Source organism: Pseudophryne corroboree, chromosome 8 (assembly GCF_028390025.1).
Source record: "Pseudophryne corroboree isolate aPseCor3 chromosome 8, aPseCor3.hap2, whole genome shotgun sequence".
Taxonomy (NCBI): Eukaryota; Metazoa; Chordata; class Amphibia; order Anura; family Myobatrachidae; genus Pseudophryne; species Pseudophryne corroboree.
This window is the reverse complement of record NC_086451.1, coordinates 447,073,937-447,093,281: the sequence shown is the minus strand read 5'-3', so window position 1 is coordinate 447,093,281 and position 19,345 is coordinate 447,073,937. Positions and strand designations below refer to the sequence as shown.

At 45.8% G+C, this 19,345-nt stretch overlaps 1 protein-coding gene across 1 annotated transcript in view; it reads left to right on the top strand.

Annotated features, from left to right (window-relative positions):
* The window catches only part of LOC134949557 (zinc finger protein 235-like), an 80,972-nt gene extending 66,331 nt beyond the window's left edge, over positions 1 to 14,641 (top strand). Inside the window, exons 9-11 of the mRNA XM_063938213.1 lie at positions 528 to 629; positions 11,666 to 11,758; positions 12,364 to 14,641. Of these exons, the coding sequence (XP_063794283.1) occupies positions 528 to 629; positions 11,666 to 11,758; positions 12,364 to 14,591 (2,423 nt within the window). The 3' untranslated portion in view covers positions 14,592 to 14,641. The remainder of the gene's footprint in view (positions 1 to 527; positions 630 to 11,665; positions 11,759 to 12,363) is intronic.
* Positions 14,642 to 19,345: the final 4,704 nt, after the last annotated feature.

Sequence of the window (19,345 nt, the reverse complement as noted above, 5' to 3'; positions counted from 1 at the left end):
GCTACTCGTCGCTCCCCGGCCCGCAGCGGCTGCGTGTGATGCCTGCGTTGGCCGTTCCACCCCCCTGCCCAGCGACCGCCTCTGCCTATAAATCAGGCAGAGACGATCGTAGCGCAGCGACAGCCTTTGGCCGCCGGCACATGCGCAGTATTGACCCGATCGTGCCGCTGCGATAAACTGCAGCGTGCGATCGGGTCAGAATGACCCCCCATAGTGCAGGAATGAGCAATTTTGCATCGCTCCTAATTGAATTGCACCCTTTATTTATTTTTGGACAGGGCTACTGTATATAAGGAGGCATACGTCTTCTTAGGATTTACCTTCCATGTCCCTCTATGATGCCCTCCAGGGCTGCTCTCCTCTATCCCGCTGAGGCCAGTCTGTTACAATCACCTAGCAGTGCTACAAGGTTTATTCACCTCCACCAAAGCTGAACTTGAATGTTGCAGGATAAGGAACGTCTGTTGCCCCTTTCCTGTTGTGTTGTATGTTGTTTACACTGTAACATGCCTCTCTGATTGACATAGATTGTGTCTTCGTGGAGCCAGAGACTGTACCAAAGATGGAAAATGGAAAAGAGTTATTTGTGAAATATGAAGAGCATTATGTGGACGATGACATTTCTATACGTGAGTGTGAGAAATAAAATCTTACCTTGTAATCTTAAATCACGATGAAGATATCGCCCTTCAATTTTAAGTGGCTGTAGTAAAATTCTAAATATGGCTTTAAATACAGTATTTACATTATGACAGGTTAGTGGGTACATAAGGGTGCAGTTGCCTCCATCTGCCTCAAGGTGTCAGTGCCTCCTTCACAATTCCCAGGCACCAGCTAGAAGAGAAGTTACTATATAGACTATATTATTCTATGTGTAACACCAACATATTATGTACTACTTAGCTGAGAATGTTTATTCATCCATACCGCCCCCTGCCCCTGTGGAGCTTAGTCTAAATTATATATTAAATTTGTTTTGTTTTTTTAAAACACATACCCTAATACAGATTCACCTATCAGTATATTTTCTTAATTATGAAATTGGGGGATACTATGGGGATATAGAGGGTCTATTAAAAAAATTACACTTTATCTTCAAACTGTATAGGCTGCCCCTCTTCTATAGCGCCGTCCTGCAGGGAACTCTGCTGCTACGACACTTGTGTTTACACTTTTCTCTGACGTCCTAGTGGATGCTGGGGACTCCGTAAGGACCATGGGGAATAGACGGGCTCCGCAGGATACTGGACACTCTAAAGAAAGATTTAGGACTACCTGGTGTGCACTGGCTCCTCCCCCTATGACCCTCCTCCAAGCCTCAGTTAGATTTCTGTGCCCGGCCGAGCTGGATGCACACTAGGGGCTCTCCTGAGCTCCTAGAAATAAAGTATAGTTTAGGTTTTTTATTTTCAGTGAGATCTGCTGGCAACAGGCTCACTGCAACGAGGGACTAAGGGGAGAAGAAGCGAACCTACCTAAGTGGTGGTAGCTTGGGCTTCTTAGGCTACTGGACACCATTAGCTCCAGAGGGATCGAACACAGGACCCGACCTGGTCGTCCGTTCCCGGAGCCGCGCCGCCGTCCCCCTTACAGAGCCAGAAGCAAGAAGGTGGTCCGGAAAATCGGCGGCTGAAGACTTCGGTCTTCTCCAAGGTAGCGCACAGCACTGCAGCTGTGCGCCATTGCTCCTCATGCACACCACACACTGCGGTCACTGATGGGTGCAGGGCGCTGGGGGGGGGCGCCCTGAGCAGCAATATTAACACCTTGGCTGGCAAACTAACACCATATATAGCCCCAGGGGCTATATAGGTATTTATTAACCCCTGCCAGAACTTTTACAATAGCGGGAGAAAGCCCGCCGAAAAAGGGGCGGAGCCATCTCCCTCAGCACACTGGCGCCATTTTCCCTCACAGCTCTGCTGGAAGGATCGTTCCCTAGCTCTCCCCTGCAGTCCTGCACTACAGAAAAGGGTTAAAAAGAGAGGGGGGGGGGGGGGCGCAAATTATGCGCAGTATAACTATATTATGCAGCTATAAGGGGAAAACACGTTTTATAAGTGATATCCCTGTGATATATAGCGCTCTGGTGTGTGCTGGCATACTCTCCCTCTGTCTCCCCAAAGGGCTTTGTGGAGTCCTGTCCTCTGTAAGAGCATTCCCTGTGTGTCTGCTGTGTGTCGGTACTGTAGTGTCGACAGGTATGAGGAGGAAAATGATGTGGAGGCGGAGCGAATGCCTGTGAATGTGATGTCACCCCCTGCGGGGTCGACACCTGTGTGGTTGGACTTATGGAAGGATTACGTGAAAGTGTCAACTCCTTACACAAAAGGTTGACGACACAGAACAGCCGGCTACTCAGTTTGTGCCTGTTCCAGCGTCTCAAATGTCATGGGGGGCTCTAAAAACGCCCGCTACCTCAGATGGCAGACACAGATGTCGACACGGATACCGACTCCAGTGTCAACGACGATGAGACTAGTGTACCCTCCAAATAGGTCCAGCCGTTACATGATTGAGGCAATGAAAAATGTATTACCCATTTATGATAATACCCCAGGTACCACATAAAAGGGTATTATGTTTGGTGAGAGAAAACTACCAGTAGTTTTTCCTGCATCTGAGAAATTAAATGAGGTGTGTGAGGAAGCGTGGTCTTCCCCCGGTAAGAAATTGATAATTTCTAAATGGTTATTGGCAGTGTACCCTTTCCCGCCAGAGGATAGGTCACGTTGTGAAACACCCCATAGGGTAGATACAGCGCTTACACGCTTATCAAAAAAGGTGGCACTACCGTCTCCGGATACGGCCGCCCTGAAGGAACCTGCTGATAGAAAGCAGGAGGTTACCCTAAAAGATATAGTCACACACTCGGGCATTATATTGCGACCAGCCATTGCTTCGGCATGGATGTGCAGTGCTCCCGCTGCGTGGTTAGATTCCCTGACGGAAGATAACTATGGATAGGGACAATATTTTGCTGACAATAGAGCATATAAAAGACGTGGTCTTATACATGCGTGATGCACAGAGGGATATTTGCCGGCTGGCATAAAAAATAAGCACTAGGTCCATTGCCGCCAGACGGGGGTTATGGACTCGGCAATGGTCAGGCGATGCCGACTCGAATCGGCACATGGAAGTTTGCCCTATAAGGGGGTAAAACTGTTTGGGGATGGTCTTTCAGACCTCGTTTCCACAGCTACTGCTGGGAAATCGACTTTTTTGCCACAGGCTACCCCACAACAAAAGAAAGCACCATATCATCAAGTACAGTCCTTTCGGCCCCAGAAAAGCAAGAGGGCTAGAGGCTCATCCTTTCTGCCGAGAGGCAAAGGTAGAGGAAAAAGCTGCAGCACACAGCTAGTTCCCAAGAGCAGAAGTCCTCCCTGCGTCCGGTAAGTCCACAGCATGACGCTGGGGCTGCTCAGGCGGACCCGGGTACGGTGGGGGCCCGTCTCAGAAATGTCAGCGCCCAGTGGGCTCTCTCACATGGATCCCTGGGTCCTTCAAGTAGTATCTCAGGGGTACAGGCTGGAGTTCGAGACGTTCTTCCCCCCGCCGTTTCCTAAAATCTGCCTTACCGGCACCTACCTCTGCCAGGGAGGCGGTGTTGGTGGCTATTCAACACTATAATCACAACAAGTGATTGTCAAGGTGCCCCTCCTTCAGCGAGGAAGGGGTTACTATTCCACAATGGTTGTGGTACCGAAACAGAACGGTTCGGTGAGACCCATCTTAAAATTAAAATACTTTAACTTTTATATCAGAAGATGCAAGTTCAAGATGGAATCGCTCAGGGCGGTTATTACGAGCCTGGACGAGGGGGATTACAGGGTCTCCCTGGACATCAAAGATGCGTACCTGCATGTCCCCATTTACCCTCCTCACCAGGAGTACCTCAGATGTGTGGTACAGGACTGTCACTATCAGTTCCAGACGCTGCCGTTGGAGTTGTCCACGGCACCGAGGGTCTTTACCAAGGTAATGGCCGAAATGATGATACTCCTTCGCAAGAAGGAAGTTTTTATTATCCCGTACTTGGACGATCTCCTGATAAAGGCGAGGTCCAAAGAACAGTTGGTAGTGGGGGTAGCACTCTCTCGGGAAGTGCTACAACAGCACGGCTGGATTCTCAATATTCAAAAGTCACAGCTGGTCCCGACGACACGTCTTCTGTTCCTGGGAATGATTCTGGACACAGACCAGAAAAGAGTGTTTCTTCCAGTGGAAAAAGCAGAGGAGTTGTCATCTCTAGTCAGAGACATCCTAAAACCAGGACAGGTGTCGGTACATCAATGCACACGAGTCCTGGGAAAAATGGTAGCTTCGTACGAAGCATAATTCCATTCGGAAGGTTCCACGCAAGGACGTTCCAGTGGGACAAATGGTCCGGGTCCCATCTACAGATACAACAGCGGATAACCCTGTCAGCAAGAAACAGGGTGTCGCTGCTGTGGTGGCTGCAGAGGGCTCATCTACTAGAGGGCCGCAGATTCGGAATACAGGACTGGGTCCTGGTGACCACGGATGCCAGCCTTCGGGGCTGGGGTGCAGTCACACAGGGAAGAAATTTCCAAGGAGATTTCGCTTCACATAAATATTCTGGAGCTAAGGGCCATTTACAATGCCCTAAGCCAAGCAAGGCACCTGCTTCAGAAACAGCCGGTACTGATCCAATCAGACAACATCACGGCGGTCGCCCATGAAAACAGACAGGGCGGCACAAGAAGCAGGATGGCGATGGCAGAAGCCACAAGGATTCTCCGATGGGCGACCTACACCCGGGAGAATGGGGACTTCATCCAGAAGTTTTCCAAATGTGGGTAAATCGTTGGGAATAACCGCGGGTGGACATGATGGCGTCCCGCCTCAACAAAAAGTTGAAAAGATATTGCGCCAGGTCAAGGGACCCTCAGGCGATCGCTGTGGACGCTCTAGTGACACCGTGGGTGTACCAGTCGGTTTATGTGTTTCCTCCTCTGCCTCTCATTCCCAAGGTACTGAGAATAATATGAAAGCGAGGAGTGGAAACTATACTCGTGGTTCCGGATTGGCCACGAAGAGCTTGGTACCCGGAACTTTAAGAGATGCTTGCAGAGGACCCTTGGCCTCTGCCGCTCAGACAAGACCTGCTGCAGCAGGGATCCTGTCTGTTCCAAGACTTACCGCGGCTACGTTTGACGGCATGGCGGTTGAACACCGGATCCTAATGGGCATTCCGGAGGAAGTCATCCCTACCCTGATCAAAGCCAGGAAGGATGTCACCGCAAAACGTTACCACCGCATTTGGCGAAAATATGTTGCGTGGTGTGAGGCCAAGAAGGCCCCGTCGGAGGAATTTCAGCTGGGTCGATTCCTACAATTCCTGCAAGCAGGAGTGACGTTGGGCCTCAAATTGGGGTCCATCAGGGTCCAGATTTCGGCTCTGTCGATTTTCTTCCAGAAAGAACTGGCTTCACTGCCTGTAGTTCAGACTTTTGTCAAAGGAGTTCTGCATATTCAGCCTCCTTTTGTGCCCCCAGTGGCACCTTGGGATCTAAATGTGGTTTTGGAATTCCTGAAATCACATTGGTTCAAGCCACTTAAGACTGTGAATTTAAAATATCTCACGTGGAAAGTGGTTATGTTGTTGGCCCTGGCTTCGGCCAGGTGGGTATCAGAATTGGCGGCTTTGTCTTGTAAAAGTCCTTATCTGATTTTCCATATGGATAGGGCAGAGTTGAGGACTCGTCCTCAGTTTCTCCCGAAGGTGGTCTCAGCTTTTCACTTGAACCATCCTATTGTGGGCCTGCGGCTACTAGGGTCTTGGAGGATTCCAAGTTACTGTACGTAGTCAGGGCCCTGAAAATGTATGTTTCCAGGACGGCTGGAGTCAGAAAGACTGACTCGCTGTTTATCCTGTATGCACCCAACAAGCTGGGTGCTCCTGCTTCTGAGCAGTCTATTGCGCGCTGGATTTGTAGCACTATTCAGCTGGCGCATTCTGCGGTGGGATTACCGCAGCCTAAATCAATAAAAGCCCATTCCACAAGGAAGGTGGGCTCATCTTGGGCGGCTGCCCGAGGGGTCTCGGCTTTACAACTTTGCCGAGCAGCTACTTGGTCAGGGGCAAACACGTTTGCAAAATTCTACAAAATTGATACCCTGGCTGAGGAGGACCTGGAGTTCTCTCATTTGGTGCTGCAGAGTCATCCGCACTCTCCCGCCCGTTTGGGAGCTTTGGTATAATCCCCATGGTCCTTACGGAGTCCCCAGCATCCACTAGGACGTCAGAGAAAATAAGAATTTACTCACCAGTAATTCTATTTCTCGTAGTCCGTAGTGGATGCTGTGCGCCCATCCCAAGTGCGGATTGTCTGCAATACTTGTAAATAGTTATTGTTACAAAAATCGGGTTGTTATTGCGAGCCATCTATTCAGAGGCTCCATTGTTATCATACTGTTAACCGGGATTCCTATCACGTGTTATATGGTGTGATTGGTGTGGCTGGTATGAGTCTTACCCGGGATTCAAAATCCTTCCTTATTGTGTCAGCTCTTCCGGGCACAGTTCCTAACTGAGGCTTGGAGGAGGGTCATAGGGGGAGGAGCCAGTGCACACCAGATAGTACTAAATCTTTCTTTGAGTGCCCAGTCTCCTGCGGAGCCCGTCTATTCCCCATGGTCCTTACGGAGTCCCCAGCATCCACTACGGACTACGAGAAATAGAATTACCGGTGAGTAAATTCTTATTTTTTGTTTATAATTTCCTTCCAAAAATATCCACTCTGGTGGTCACATTGGACTCTGGCAGCCTGGTGGCTCTGTGCTGAGAACCGGAGAGACCACAGTACCACAGTTTTGCTATTTCTTTAGTGGTCGGTGACAGGCTGTGACCTGGGGAGGTTCAACCCTGGGGAAGGAGAGTAATCCTCCATGGCGGACCTTAGTTCACAGACTGAAGCTTGCCAAAATGGTCTCACGTCATCAGCTGCTTCTGCTTCCTCTCCTGAATCCTCAGCCCCAGGGAAGTGACTTCTGCAGATGCCCGCAGTGTTCAACACTGAACTGGCAGAAGTGGCTTGGGCTAATACCCTGGCTTAATCTGTTTCTGAGCTCATGTAGCTCGTGGATTCTCCCCACAGTGCTGGATAATGGAATCATTCCTCTTTCTTTTCTTATTCAGCAAATGGCACCATGCACCTGAGGACATTCGCTCAGCGGCCCATGCATTCTGTAATAACACCATTAGATGAGCCAATTTGAGTTCTGGTTCATGTTAAAGTTTCCCCTTTTGTTAGAGAGTATTCAAGAGATCTTGTGGAAACATTATTGATGATGGAGCCACAATCCATAATATCCCTTTACCCGGGAATATGAAGAGGAACTGAGCAGCTGATTCTGGTGGAAAAGCAGATGTCAGCATATTCCATTACGCTTTGCAATTGGGAATACAGTAATAAACAGATACTGGGTCATAAGAGACAGACAGAGAGGTAAGAGGGCCCTGCTCGTGAGCTTACACTCTAGAGAAATAGGAATTTACAACAAGAAGTTAAGGTTAGTGGGCTATAAGATCCAGTCATACAGCATTGTTGACCTGAGGACAGAGTACAGAAAGAGAACACATGTAAATTTTGTGAGAACTGTGTAGAGTCCTTGTCAAAGCCCAAGCAGTACTCAATAGATGATCCTTCTGCTGCCCCATATATTCTTGGGAGGAGCTCTCATAGTCAGGCTCTCCCCAGAAGAGTACCACAGTAAAACTCTGATGTTTCCACAAGATCAGATGGGTAGAGTTCTCTTGAATGCTCTCTAATATTTAAGAGTCCCAACCAAATGTCTCTTTACTATCGGCCTTCCATTGGACGCGGTAAAGTGCCAGTCCCTGCAGGAAGTAATTCAGACCTAAGTCACTGCGGCTGTATCCCCTGTGCCAGCAGATCAGGGTGGGGCAGGTTTTGATTCAAACCAATATTTGGGTCCAGTAAATAAACGGTTCCTTTTCATCCCATTTCCAACTTTAAGGCCTTCAACTTTAGGCTTTGGGTGCAGGGATTCAAGATGGAACCGTTGAGATTTATGATGAGCAGCATGGAAGTAGATGCATTGATTGTCTCTGTACGGACGTCAGTGATGCCTATATGCAGTGTTACTGTATAGTAAGGTCGCCAATGTCTCCCAATTCACAGATTGGTGCCACTGGTTCAAGTTTTCTGGCTGTGCCTTTTCAGTCTGGCAGTGGTTCCGTGGGTGTTCACAGTGATTTATGGCTGTCATTTCTACCCATCAGAGGTACAGGGGGTTGATGAATATCCCTTACCTGGCTGATTATTTTTAATTTTTTTTCAAAAATGAGCCCCCCCCTCTTACTACGGTCATATTATTGGGAATCGTCTCTGGTGTTAGAGTTATACTTTATCAACTACCTGAAATCCAGTCTCGTGGAAACCAGCAGTCTATGCTCATGTACATAACAAAGATTCCTATAATTTCAAACTTCACCTGTTAGGGCATGTGTCTTTAACCTGCGGGCATCCAGCTGCTATGGAACTACACATCCCAGCATACCCTGTCCCAGTTTTGCTATTAAGGCATGTTAAAACTAGGGCAGGTCATGATGGGATGTGTAGTTCCGTAGCAGCTGGAGGGCTGCAGGTTGAAGACCCATACGTTAGGGCATGCCGTGTAGCCAAGTGGGCAGACTGGACTGTATGTGGGCACATAGGGCAGAGGGGGAATAAATATAGGGAGAAGTGTAGATCTGCCATGTACAAGTTGTAATATTACCCAGCGCCCCCTGCCTACACTTACTAGAAAGTAATTTGGTAGGATGAGCCCATCACTATGTTCCGGTAACATCACTGACTTATACAGAATCATACCGCCACATAAAATGTTCAGAGTGACCCAGTACTTTTGTAACCATTGCGTTCTATTGTCTGTTATCGTGAGAGATCTTTGCTCACATTGGGTTGACCTTTCTTTACCTTAAATTGGCCAAGGTAATACCTCCCTAATTACATAATTTGCTGCATAGTAATTATTTACCTTTATAGTACTGCTATTCGTTTGTAGCAGAATGCATTTAAGAACCTGTATACTTCAGGAAGTAAATAAGTATAAGATGCATCTACAATAGGGTATTCTTACTAAACCAGCTAAGGTCCCAGAGAGGATTACATCCATTCTTAGCGCCATACAAGAGGAATGAAACGTGAAAGCTAAAATAAGCATTAAAGGGACAGAACTTCTCGAAAGGAAAGCGTGAAATAATTAAAAATATTATTTTCCTTTATATGGTGCCACATCTAGTCTGCGGCGCTTTACAAAGTATAGACAGTGCAAACATAGCAAGAAATAAAGGGGCTAATTCAGACCTGATCGCACGCTAGGTTATTTTGCTGCGCTGCAATCAGGTCAGAACTGCGCATGCGTACAGTGGGGATTGAAAGTTTGGGCACCCCAGGCAAAAATTCATTTTAATGTGCAAAAAGAAGCCAAGGAAACATGGAAAAATCTCCAAAAGGCATCAAATTACAGATTAGACATTCTTATAACATGTCAAAAAAAGTTTGATTTTATTTCCATCATTTACACTTTCAGAAGAACAGAAAACAAAAAATGGCGTCTGCAAAAGTTTGGACACCCTGCAGAGTTAATACCTTGTACTGCCTCCTTTGGACAGCTGAGACCTGGCAGTGTCATTGTTCTCAATCATCGTCTGGAAAGACCAGGTGATGTCAATCTCAAAGGTTTTAAAAGCCCAGACTCATCTGACCTTGCTCCAACAATCAGCACCATGGGTTCCTTTAAGCAGTTGTGTAGAACACTGAAACTGAGAAAACCAAGAAAAATATTAGACAGAACAGCTCGCAGGATTGTGAGAAAAGCAAGTCAAAATCCACGTTTGACTGCACGATCCCTCCAGGAAGATCTGGCAGACACTGGAGTTGTGGTACACTATTCCACTATAAAAAGATACTTGTACAAATATGGTCTTCATGGAATAGTCATCAGAAGAAAACCTCTTCTACGTCCTCACCACAAAAATCAGCGTTTGAAGTTTGCAAATGAACATATAGACAAGCCTGATGCATTTTGGAATAAAGTTCTGTGGACCGATGAGGTTAAAATAGAACTTTTTGGCCGCAATGAGCAAAGGTACGTTTGGAGAAGGAAGGGCACAGAATTTAATGAAAAGAACCTCTGTCCAACTGTTAAGCATGGGGGAGGATCAATCATGCTTTGGGGTTGTATTGCAGCCAGTGGCACAGGGAACATTTCACGATTAGAAGGAAAAATGGATTCAATAAGATTCCAGCAAATTTTGGGCGCTAACTTGATGCCATCTGTGAAAAAGCTGAAGTTAAAGAGAGGCTGGTTTCTACAAATGGATACTGATCCTAAACACACCTCAAAATCCACGGTGGATTACATCAAGAGGCGTAAACTGAAGGTTTTGCCATGGCCTTCACAATCTCCTGACCTCAACATAATTGAAAATCTATGGATAGACCTTAAAAGAGCAGTACAGCCCAGGAATTCAAAGAACTGGAAGACTTTTGTAAGGAAGAATGGGCGAAGATACCTCAAACAAGAATCGAAAGACTCTTGGCTGGCTACAAAAAGCGTTTACAAGCTGTGATACTTGCCAAAGGGGCAGTACAAGGTATTAACTCTGCAGGGTGCCCAAACTTTTGCCGACACCATTTTTTGTTTTCTGTTATTTTGAAAGTGTAAATGATGGACATAAAATCAAACTTTTTTTGACATGTTATAAGAATGCCTTTTGGAGCTTTTTCCATCTTTCCTTGGCTTCTTTTTGCACATTAAAATGAATTTTTGCCTGGGGTGCCAAAACTTTCAATCCCCACTGTATGCACCGCAATGCGCAGGCGCATCATAGGGGTACAAAGCGGATCGTTGCTGAGTGATGGATTTAACGAAGAATCCATTCGCACAGCCGATCGCAAAGAGATTGACAGGAAGAAGGCATTTGTGGGTGGCAACTGACAGTTTTCTGGGAGTGTTTGGAAAAATGCAGGCGTGTTCAAGCGTTTGCAGGGCGGGTATCTGACGTCAATTCCGGTCCCGGACAGGCTGAAGTGATCGCAGTGGCTGAGTAAGTCCTGGGCAACTCAGAAACTTTTTTGCACCACTCGGCTGCACAGGCGTTCGCACAGTTGCAAAGCAAAAATACACTCCCCTATAGGCGGCGACTATCTGATCGCAGCGCTGCAAAAAAATTGATAGCGAGCGATCAGGTCTGAATTAGCCCCAAAGTGCAGACCGTATAAAAAATACCATAATATGGGATACAAGCTATATAGACATTACTGCACAGGCAGTCACTAGACCCACAAAAGCAGCAGTGGATGGACCCAAAGACCGCTGATTACAATGGTTAGATGGGGGAAGGAAAAACGTATAAGGATGGGGGCCCTGCTCGTGGGAGCTTACAGTCTACAGTTTAGGGGAAGGGAAGACAAACATAGATGAGACAGATGGGAGAGGGACTTGCATTTAGAGTAAAGGAGCCATGGATTTAGGTTGCTTGTCCGTAAAGAGGATTAGGCTGTGAAGCAGGCGTGAGGAGAGTGAGAATAAGTCTTGTAGCTTTTATATAAAAATATGATAAATGGCTAATGGAAGAATTTATTAATTATTTTTCCTTCTACAGTTGAGGTCCCGGGTGTAAGGGGCACTGACCCACCCAACAGCTCACACAGTCAGCATTGGCAACAAAAAACGGATGCAGACACAAACAGAGACGGTAAGGGAAACTGACTGGCTGGCTCGCCAGTCATTCTCCAGCATTCTTACCTCATTTCAGGCTGCCGGCAATAAATTTAGGTTCACAGTCAGTAATCTTTATGTTTCCGTTATTATTTTTAGGCCCTTTAACTATCATCATGCCAAATGTACATATTTGGTATCCCTACAAACAGCAAACATGTATATATGTAATTTTATGAGTATCGCAGGTGTTTCATTGTTGCTCACATTGGAGGCCATATTCAGATGAAACAGGTGCAAGTTTAGTTGTTGCGATCAATATATTGTATACAGACGCTGAAAATTACCGTCTCAGTCGTTGCATATGCGGAGGCACGACCTTACACCAGGGAACGGCTTTGTAGCATCATTTGTATAAAGTCGCAGATATGCGACCAGCAGCAGACACACACGCGAGCGCAGCTGCAGCCGACTCCGAATTGACCCCATAGTGAGCAACTTTGTGATTTACTTTCTCTGTATGCAGTGCTGTTCCGACATTCCAGAAAACCCACAGCAGTCTAGTCCATCTCACAACATAGTATTCAATTATTTGTTTGTTTCACATTAATATAATCTGTGTACTGGTTTTCTTTTTTCCAGACTGGACAATTGAAAATGTTGTCACTCCGGTGAATCATGAATTCAACAAAGGTCGAAATCCGGTGACTGAGAGCGCGATCAATTTATGGTTTGTGAAGAAAACCGCGGTAAACAATGTGAACTCAGACCAAGACGCAACTGCCGCGGGATCCCCTGGTGTCTTAGAGCGTGTACAAGAAAGCACTCGTCCTAACGTCTTCTTAAAGGAGTCGATGGATAATGAAAGAACGCACAATGTAGATATACAGTTCATGTGTCCGGTATGCCCGGAAACGTTTGACAACGTGTCTGAGTATTTCGAACATCATAAAGTTCATGAGACAAAAACCCCAGTTTGCCTGGAATGTGGTGCGCTGTTCCGGGATAAAGCCGCTCTAGAAGAACACCTGCTTACTCACATAGAGGAGAAGATTCGGGTGTGTCAGGAATGCGGGCAGTGTTTTGCCACACTATCGGAACTGGAGGCGCACGTAAGAAGTCACAAAGGAGAAAAACAATGGCCATGCCCCCAGTGCGGAAAATGTCTTTATTCTAAGTCAGGTCTCGACAGACATCAGCTAATACATATACGAGACAAGCCGGTCCCCTGCCCGGAGTGTGGGAAATCTTTCGTCAAGCAGTCCAATTTCGAGATGCACCTTCGGCTCCACGCTGGCGAGGAGCTGTACCCCTGCACCGAGTGCGAGAAACTGTTCAGCACCAAGCACGCGTGCGAACGGCACATCCGAGCTCACACCATGGAGCGGCCGCACGGGTGCCCGCAGTGTGGGAAGCGTTTTCTGTATAACGGCTGCCTCATTAAGCACATGAGGGTACACACGGGCGAGAAGCCCTTCTGCTGCACCGAATGCGGGAAATGCTTCGCTCAAAGTTCCAGCCTCAATTGCCACAAGCGACTTCACGAAGATGAGAAACCTTTTGTTTGCCTTGAATGCAAGAAGTGCTTTACCAAGAAATTCAATTATGAAATGCATCTGCAGATTCACGCGAAGGAGAAATTGCTAACTGAAATAGCCCAAATTGCTTGTGACAATACAATGAACATGGCACCGCCTGTTAACGTGGACAGTAAAAATAGTGTTAGCGGTGTCTCATTTAGCGAGAGACCTGTTGGCAATGTTCCATTTAGCGAGAGACCTGTTGGCGATGCTCCATTTAGCGAGAGACCTGTTGGCGATGCTCCATTTAGCGAAAGACCTGTTGGCAATGTTCCATTTAGCAACAGACCTGTTGGCGATGCTCCATTTAGCGAGAGACCTGTTGGCGATGCTCCATTTAGCGAGAGACCTGTTGGCGATGCTCCATTTAGCAACAGACTTGTTGGCGATGCTCCATTTAGCGAGAGACCTGTTGGCAATGTTCCATTTAGCAACAGACCTGTTGGTGATGCTTCATTTAGCGAGAGACCTGTTGGCGATGCTCCATTTAGCAACAGACTTGTTGGCGATGCTCCATTTAGCGAGAGACCTGTTGGCAATGCTCCATTTAGCAACAGACCTATTGGCGATGTTCCATTTAGCAACAGACCTGTTGGCAATGCTCCATTTAGCAACAGACCTGTTGGCAATGTTCCATTTAGCGAGAGACCTGTTGGCAGTGTTCCATTTAGTGAGAGACCTAATATCAGTTCTTCATTTATCGAGAGGCCTGTTAGTGAAGTCTTATATAACGGGAGGCCTATTATCGATTCCTTTTTTAGCGAGAGGCCAATTATCGATTCGTCATTTAACGAGAGACCTTTTAGCGATGTCTCCTTTAGCGAGAGACCCGTTATCGACTTGTCATTTATCGATGAGCCCATTAGTGATGTCTCGTATGGCGAGAGGCCTATGAGTGATGTCATGTTTAGCGATAAGGATATAAACTTTAACACTGAAGAGAAGCAGCACATTTGTCCCGTCTGTCAGAAGAGCTTCCTGTACAACGGCTGCCTGGTGAAACACTTCAGGACTCACACAGGAGAAAAGCCTTACCTTTGTACAGAATGCGGAAAGTGTTTCGCGCAAACCTCCAGTCTCAATTGTCACAAGAGAACTCATACGGGAGAGAAGCCCTTTATTTGCCCCCAGTGCGGGAAAGGTTTCACCAGCCAGTCTCACGTCCACAGACACCAGGCGATTCACAGAGTGGACCGGTCTTTTTTATGTAGCGGGTGCGGGAAAGAATTTTCGCAGCGGTCTTACCTTTTAAAACACCAGAGGAGGATGACTTGTACACAGACACTCTGACGCATTTAACTTTTTTTAAATATAAAATATTTTACATTCTTATGAAAGAACTGCGGGTTTCTGTATTTATTTTTTTAAGCAATAGTTTAATTGTCTTCTCATTCTTCGTTATACAGATGGAGCTCTGCTCATCTATCCCTTAAATAGGATTACGTGAGTCAGTGCTGTCGGACTTATTCTCCTGTTGTAATGACTTAACCCCCTGCTGTATTGTTCTCTCTCTATTGTATTGCAGCTGAGAACAATAGATGAAAGGATTATGCTAATATACCTTGGTGCGCCTAGGCGCAGCAGAGAAGGCATGATGAGCGCGGTTCCAACTGTACAAAACATTTTTAAAATATGTCACTTCGTTATATGTTATACTATAGAGACAGAAGTAAAGAAAGTGTAGCCTATTAGTATGGATCATCTTTATGGATGTGGGGGTAAAATACGAATTTACCAGAGAGCCACAAGTATATTGTGCAAATTGTATTTTTCCTGAGAAATGGCCATTTGTGTAATTCTAGGAAAATATTTGTTTTTTGTGTGTCACATTGATATTTTTTAGCATTAATCAGTGTTTGTGATGCGCAAAACGAGGTTTACATTAAGTTTAAATAAAAAAAATATTTGTCTTTGCTGACAATATACCTTATACATGGACAGGGGACAGTCGTGTAAACTAGTGCAAAAAAAGTATAATTAGCAGCACCAACCAATCAGATCGTGTCCTTTTTAAGTCCGATATCTGCGCTGACAGTTTTCCTAAATGTCCACAATTATGTTTACAGAGCTCGAGAGTGTAAGACGTGCATTAATAATTCTATATAGAACTTATACATTAGAGCCAGGTGAGGAGTTCAAAGGAATATTGCCTTTCAGACAGATCACAAGCGATATCAGGCGTCATAAGCTATTTTAAGGTATGTAACATTTATTTTGGTTCGTACATTTTGGAAAATGATATTTTACATATTAGTTTTGTGCATTGTAGATATAATTATATTTAAAATTTCCAACTAAAAAAATGAAAACCAGTCTCTCTCTCTTTCTTTAAACCGCAGTCATTGTTGGTTAATGAATCCGTTACTTTTACATATGACATTTTACAGCTACAACCAGTGGTTCTAAGAATGCAGGCATTTGCTGGAGACAAGTGACCTCCGTAAGCTAGTACACAACTAGTATTCAAGAGCCACTGATTCCTTGCAAATCCTTAATATTCTTTCAGACCATAAAATGCTGACTCTTCTGCTTGTGAGAGTGTGTGTTTTATTTTCATAGCGGCAAGATGGAGCTGAAAATGTAAAGCGACACTAACAGTGTAAAGCACGCCGGGCTTTACACTGAATGTTAGTTCATCTGTAAATTTTCAGCTCCAACCCGCGACTTTGTAAACATAGGTGGTCATTCCGAGTTGTTCGCTCGCAAGCTGCTTTTAGCAGCTTTGCACACGCTAAGCCACCGCTTACTGGGAGTGAATCTTAGCATAGTAAAATTGCAAACGAAAGATTAGCAAAATTGCGAATAGACACTAACTGCATAGCAAATTTACTTGGCGCAGTCGCACTGCGGACATTGCGCATGCGCAATTAGCGGAAAATCGCTGCGATGCGAAGAGAATTACAGAGCGAACAACTCGGAATGAGGGCTATAGCCCGCACTCGTTAAAGGAATAGTCAGTTATCTTTGCTTTCCCCTGATTTGGAGTTCCTGCTACCTCCTGCTATGTCATAGCAAGGAGTGGCACATTTAAAGGTCTCGAGATCGCTGACGCACGCTTTTCTTATTTATATAATTTTAAACCAGTAATTTTGTACTTGCCAGTAAAACGAATTTCTTTGATTTCATGGGGGACACTGGAGTAACACTGGGGTATAGGCGGTGGTGTGTGGAGCTTGGCACTTTAAATATTGAGTTGTTTGGGCTTGGCTCCTCACCTTCTATGTACCATCTGACTTCAGTTTTGTTTAACCAAGCCAAGTAGAGATGGAAGGACAAAAAGAGAGAGAAATCCCTCAACTCCGTGACCAAACACGTTACAACAACAGCCAAACTGAAATAGAACCATATGAATTTAACACAACCATACAGGGAAGATGTCCAGTGTCCCCGTGGAATCTGAGAAATAGATTTTATTGGTCAGGGGGACACTGGCGTAACACTGGTGATGTCCCAAATCAATCCTCACAGGTGGGAGTGCGCTGCGAATGCACAAAACGCCCTGCATCCAAAACTAGCATTCTGGGGAGCAAAAGTGTAAAAACAAAAGTATGCACGGAAGACCGGGTAGCAGCCCGACACAGTTGAAGTGCAGAGGCCCCATGACACGCCCCCCAAGAGGCTCCCCAAAATATTGGGCATAGCCAAAACCCGGGGTATTGGTGGAGGGGGCGCGCTGGCAGACCTTGGACAACATAAGCCCTGCCGGATAACCTCTTGGATCCACTGAGATACTGTTTGCTTAGAAGCAGAGCATTGCCTTCTTATGAGAATCATAAATGATAAACAAATCATCCGTCTTCCGTAAAGTACAGGAACTACAATAGGTTGATTTATGTGAAATTTTGGAGATGACCTTCTTTAAAAAAGATGGCTTTGTATAAAGCTGCAACCAGTCATGAAAAACCAGGTAAGAAGAGCAATAAAACAAGGCACTTTTTTTTGGGGGAGGCTCTCTCAGCTGAGGAAATTGCGCAGTGAAAGACCGTTTTCCAAGTGAGTTATTTCAAGTCCACAAAGTCCATGGGTTCAAACCGATCCAATTGTAAAAATTGTAAGATGAGAAATAAGTCCCACACAGCATTGGGAGGGAGAAACAAAGGCTGTAGATAAAGGACGCATTATCAACTGGATTGCAGGAAGTAATTCCAAAACTGATTCCGCCTAAACCTGCACCTTCATGGATCTTATGTGCAAACACACCTCTAGACCAGCCTGCAGAAACAACAGAAGGATGAAAGACAAAGGAGGAAACTCAGACCAGAGACAGCATGAGCTCAGCAGATGCTGTAGTAATGTGCTGTGGAAACCAGCGTCTGAGTCCTTAGCATAGTTGGAATAACTGCATCCTTAGGATTGATGGCTCAACAACTTTGTCATTAAATACAGTTAAGGTGGAGTGGACCTTGTTACACTAGGTCTGGATGATGAGGACTGGAAGAGGTCATGGTTTGTCTATCAATAGAGCTGGAAGGTATGAGAACCATGTGTAATATGGCCAATTTGGAGCCACGAGGATCACAGTCACGTGTTCCCACTTGATGCATTTCAGGACCATTAGAGGAATGGGGAAACGGGTAAATCAGACAAAAGGACAATGGGAGAGTTGCAGTATCCTCAGCCAGAGCAGCAGGGTCTATTCTGGAGCAGCATCGAGGGATCTTGTGGTTTAAATGGGACGCCGTAAGATCTATAAACCAAGAAAGAAGATATTCGCTGCGCTGTCAATAGCAACTGGTAAAGGGATGTCAACCCTAAATAATGTAAATACAAAAAAAGAAAAGAAACCAGCGATGTTGCTTGACCTATAACCTCAGTTTAAATGTAAATAAAAATTATAACTGGAATTTACGAATAAAAAATATTAATTATAAAAAGACGGATAAGTAAAAAGGTACCAGATTTATTAAAATATAAAAATGCATGAAAGTGCTCAAATAACACTGTCTCACTATTTGTGTCACCACTATTGGTAATTAATATTGAAATAGGACAATCATATTTTCACAGCAAGCTCTCAAACAGTTCGTTCACATAGGATATTACCCCAAGCAGGATAGTCTTTTGGCAGTCCCTTGGCAGATGTGCTGTATTGCCGTGCAACAGGGTTTCCGCACCTAGATCCAATGGGTATCCATAAACTGGAGAGAAGTATGATGAAAGCAGTTCCAAAAAGAAGATATGTCCATAAAAGTCCAATAAGTGGTGACTGGAGACAATGATGAGACAGTGTTATTTAAGCACTTTCATGCATTTTTATTTCTCTAACTTCCTAGAGGATGCTGAGGACTCCGTAAGGACCATGGGGATAGACGGGCTCCGCAGGAGACATGAGCACTATAAGAAAGACTTTAGATCTGGGTGTGCACTGGCTCCTCCCTCTATGCCCCTCCTCCAGACCTCAGTTTATTACTGTGCCCAGAGGAGACTGGGTGCATTACAGGGAGCTCTCCTGAGTTTCCTGATAAGAAAGTATATTTGTTAGGTTTTTTATTTTCAGGGAGATCTGCTGGCAACAGGCTCCCTGCATCGAGGGACTGAGGGGAGAGAAGCAGACCTACTTCTTAAGAGTTCAAGGGCTCTGTTTCCTAGGCTACTGGACACCATTAGCGCCAGAGGGAGTCGGAACACAGGTCTCACCCTGGAGTTCGTTCCGGAGCCGCGCCGCCGTCCTCCTCACAGAGCTGGAACATAGAAGCCGGGTGAGTATGAGAAGAAAGGAGACTTCAAAGGCGGCAGAAGACTTCAGATCTTCACTGAGGTAACGCACAGCAGTAAAGCTGTGCGCCATTGCTCCCACACACCTCACACACGGCAGTCACTGTAAGGGTGCAGGGGGCGGGCGCCCTGGGCAGCAATATATCCTCATTTCTGGCAAAAAGACATAAATATACAGCTAGGCACTGTATATATAAAGAACCCCCGCCAGTTTTTTCAATATTTGAGTGGGACCGAAGCCCGCCGCTGAGCGGGCGGGGCTTGTTCCTCAGCACTCACCAGCGCCATTTTCTCCACAGCACAGCGCTGAGAAGAAGCTCCCCGGACTC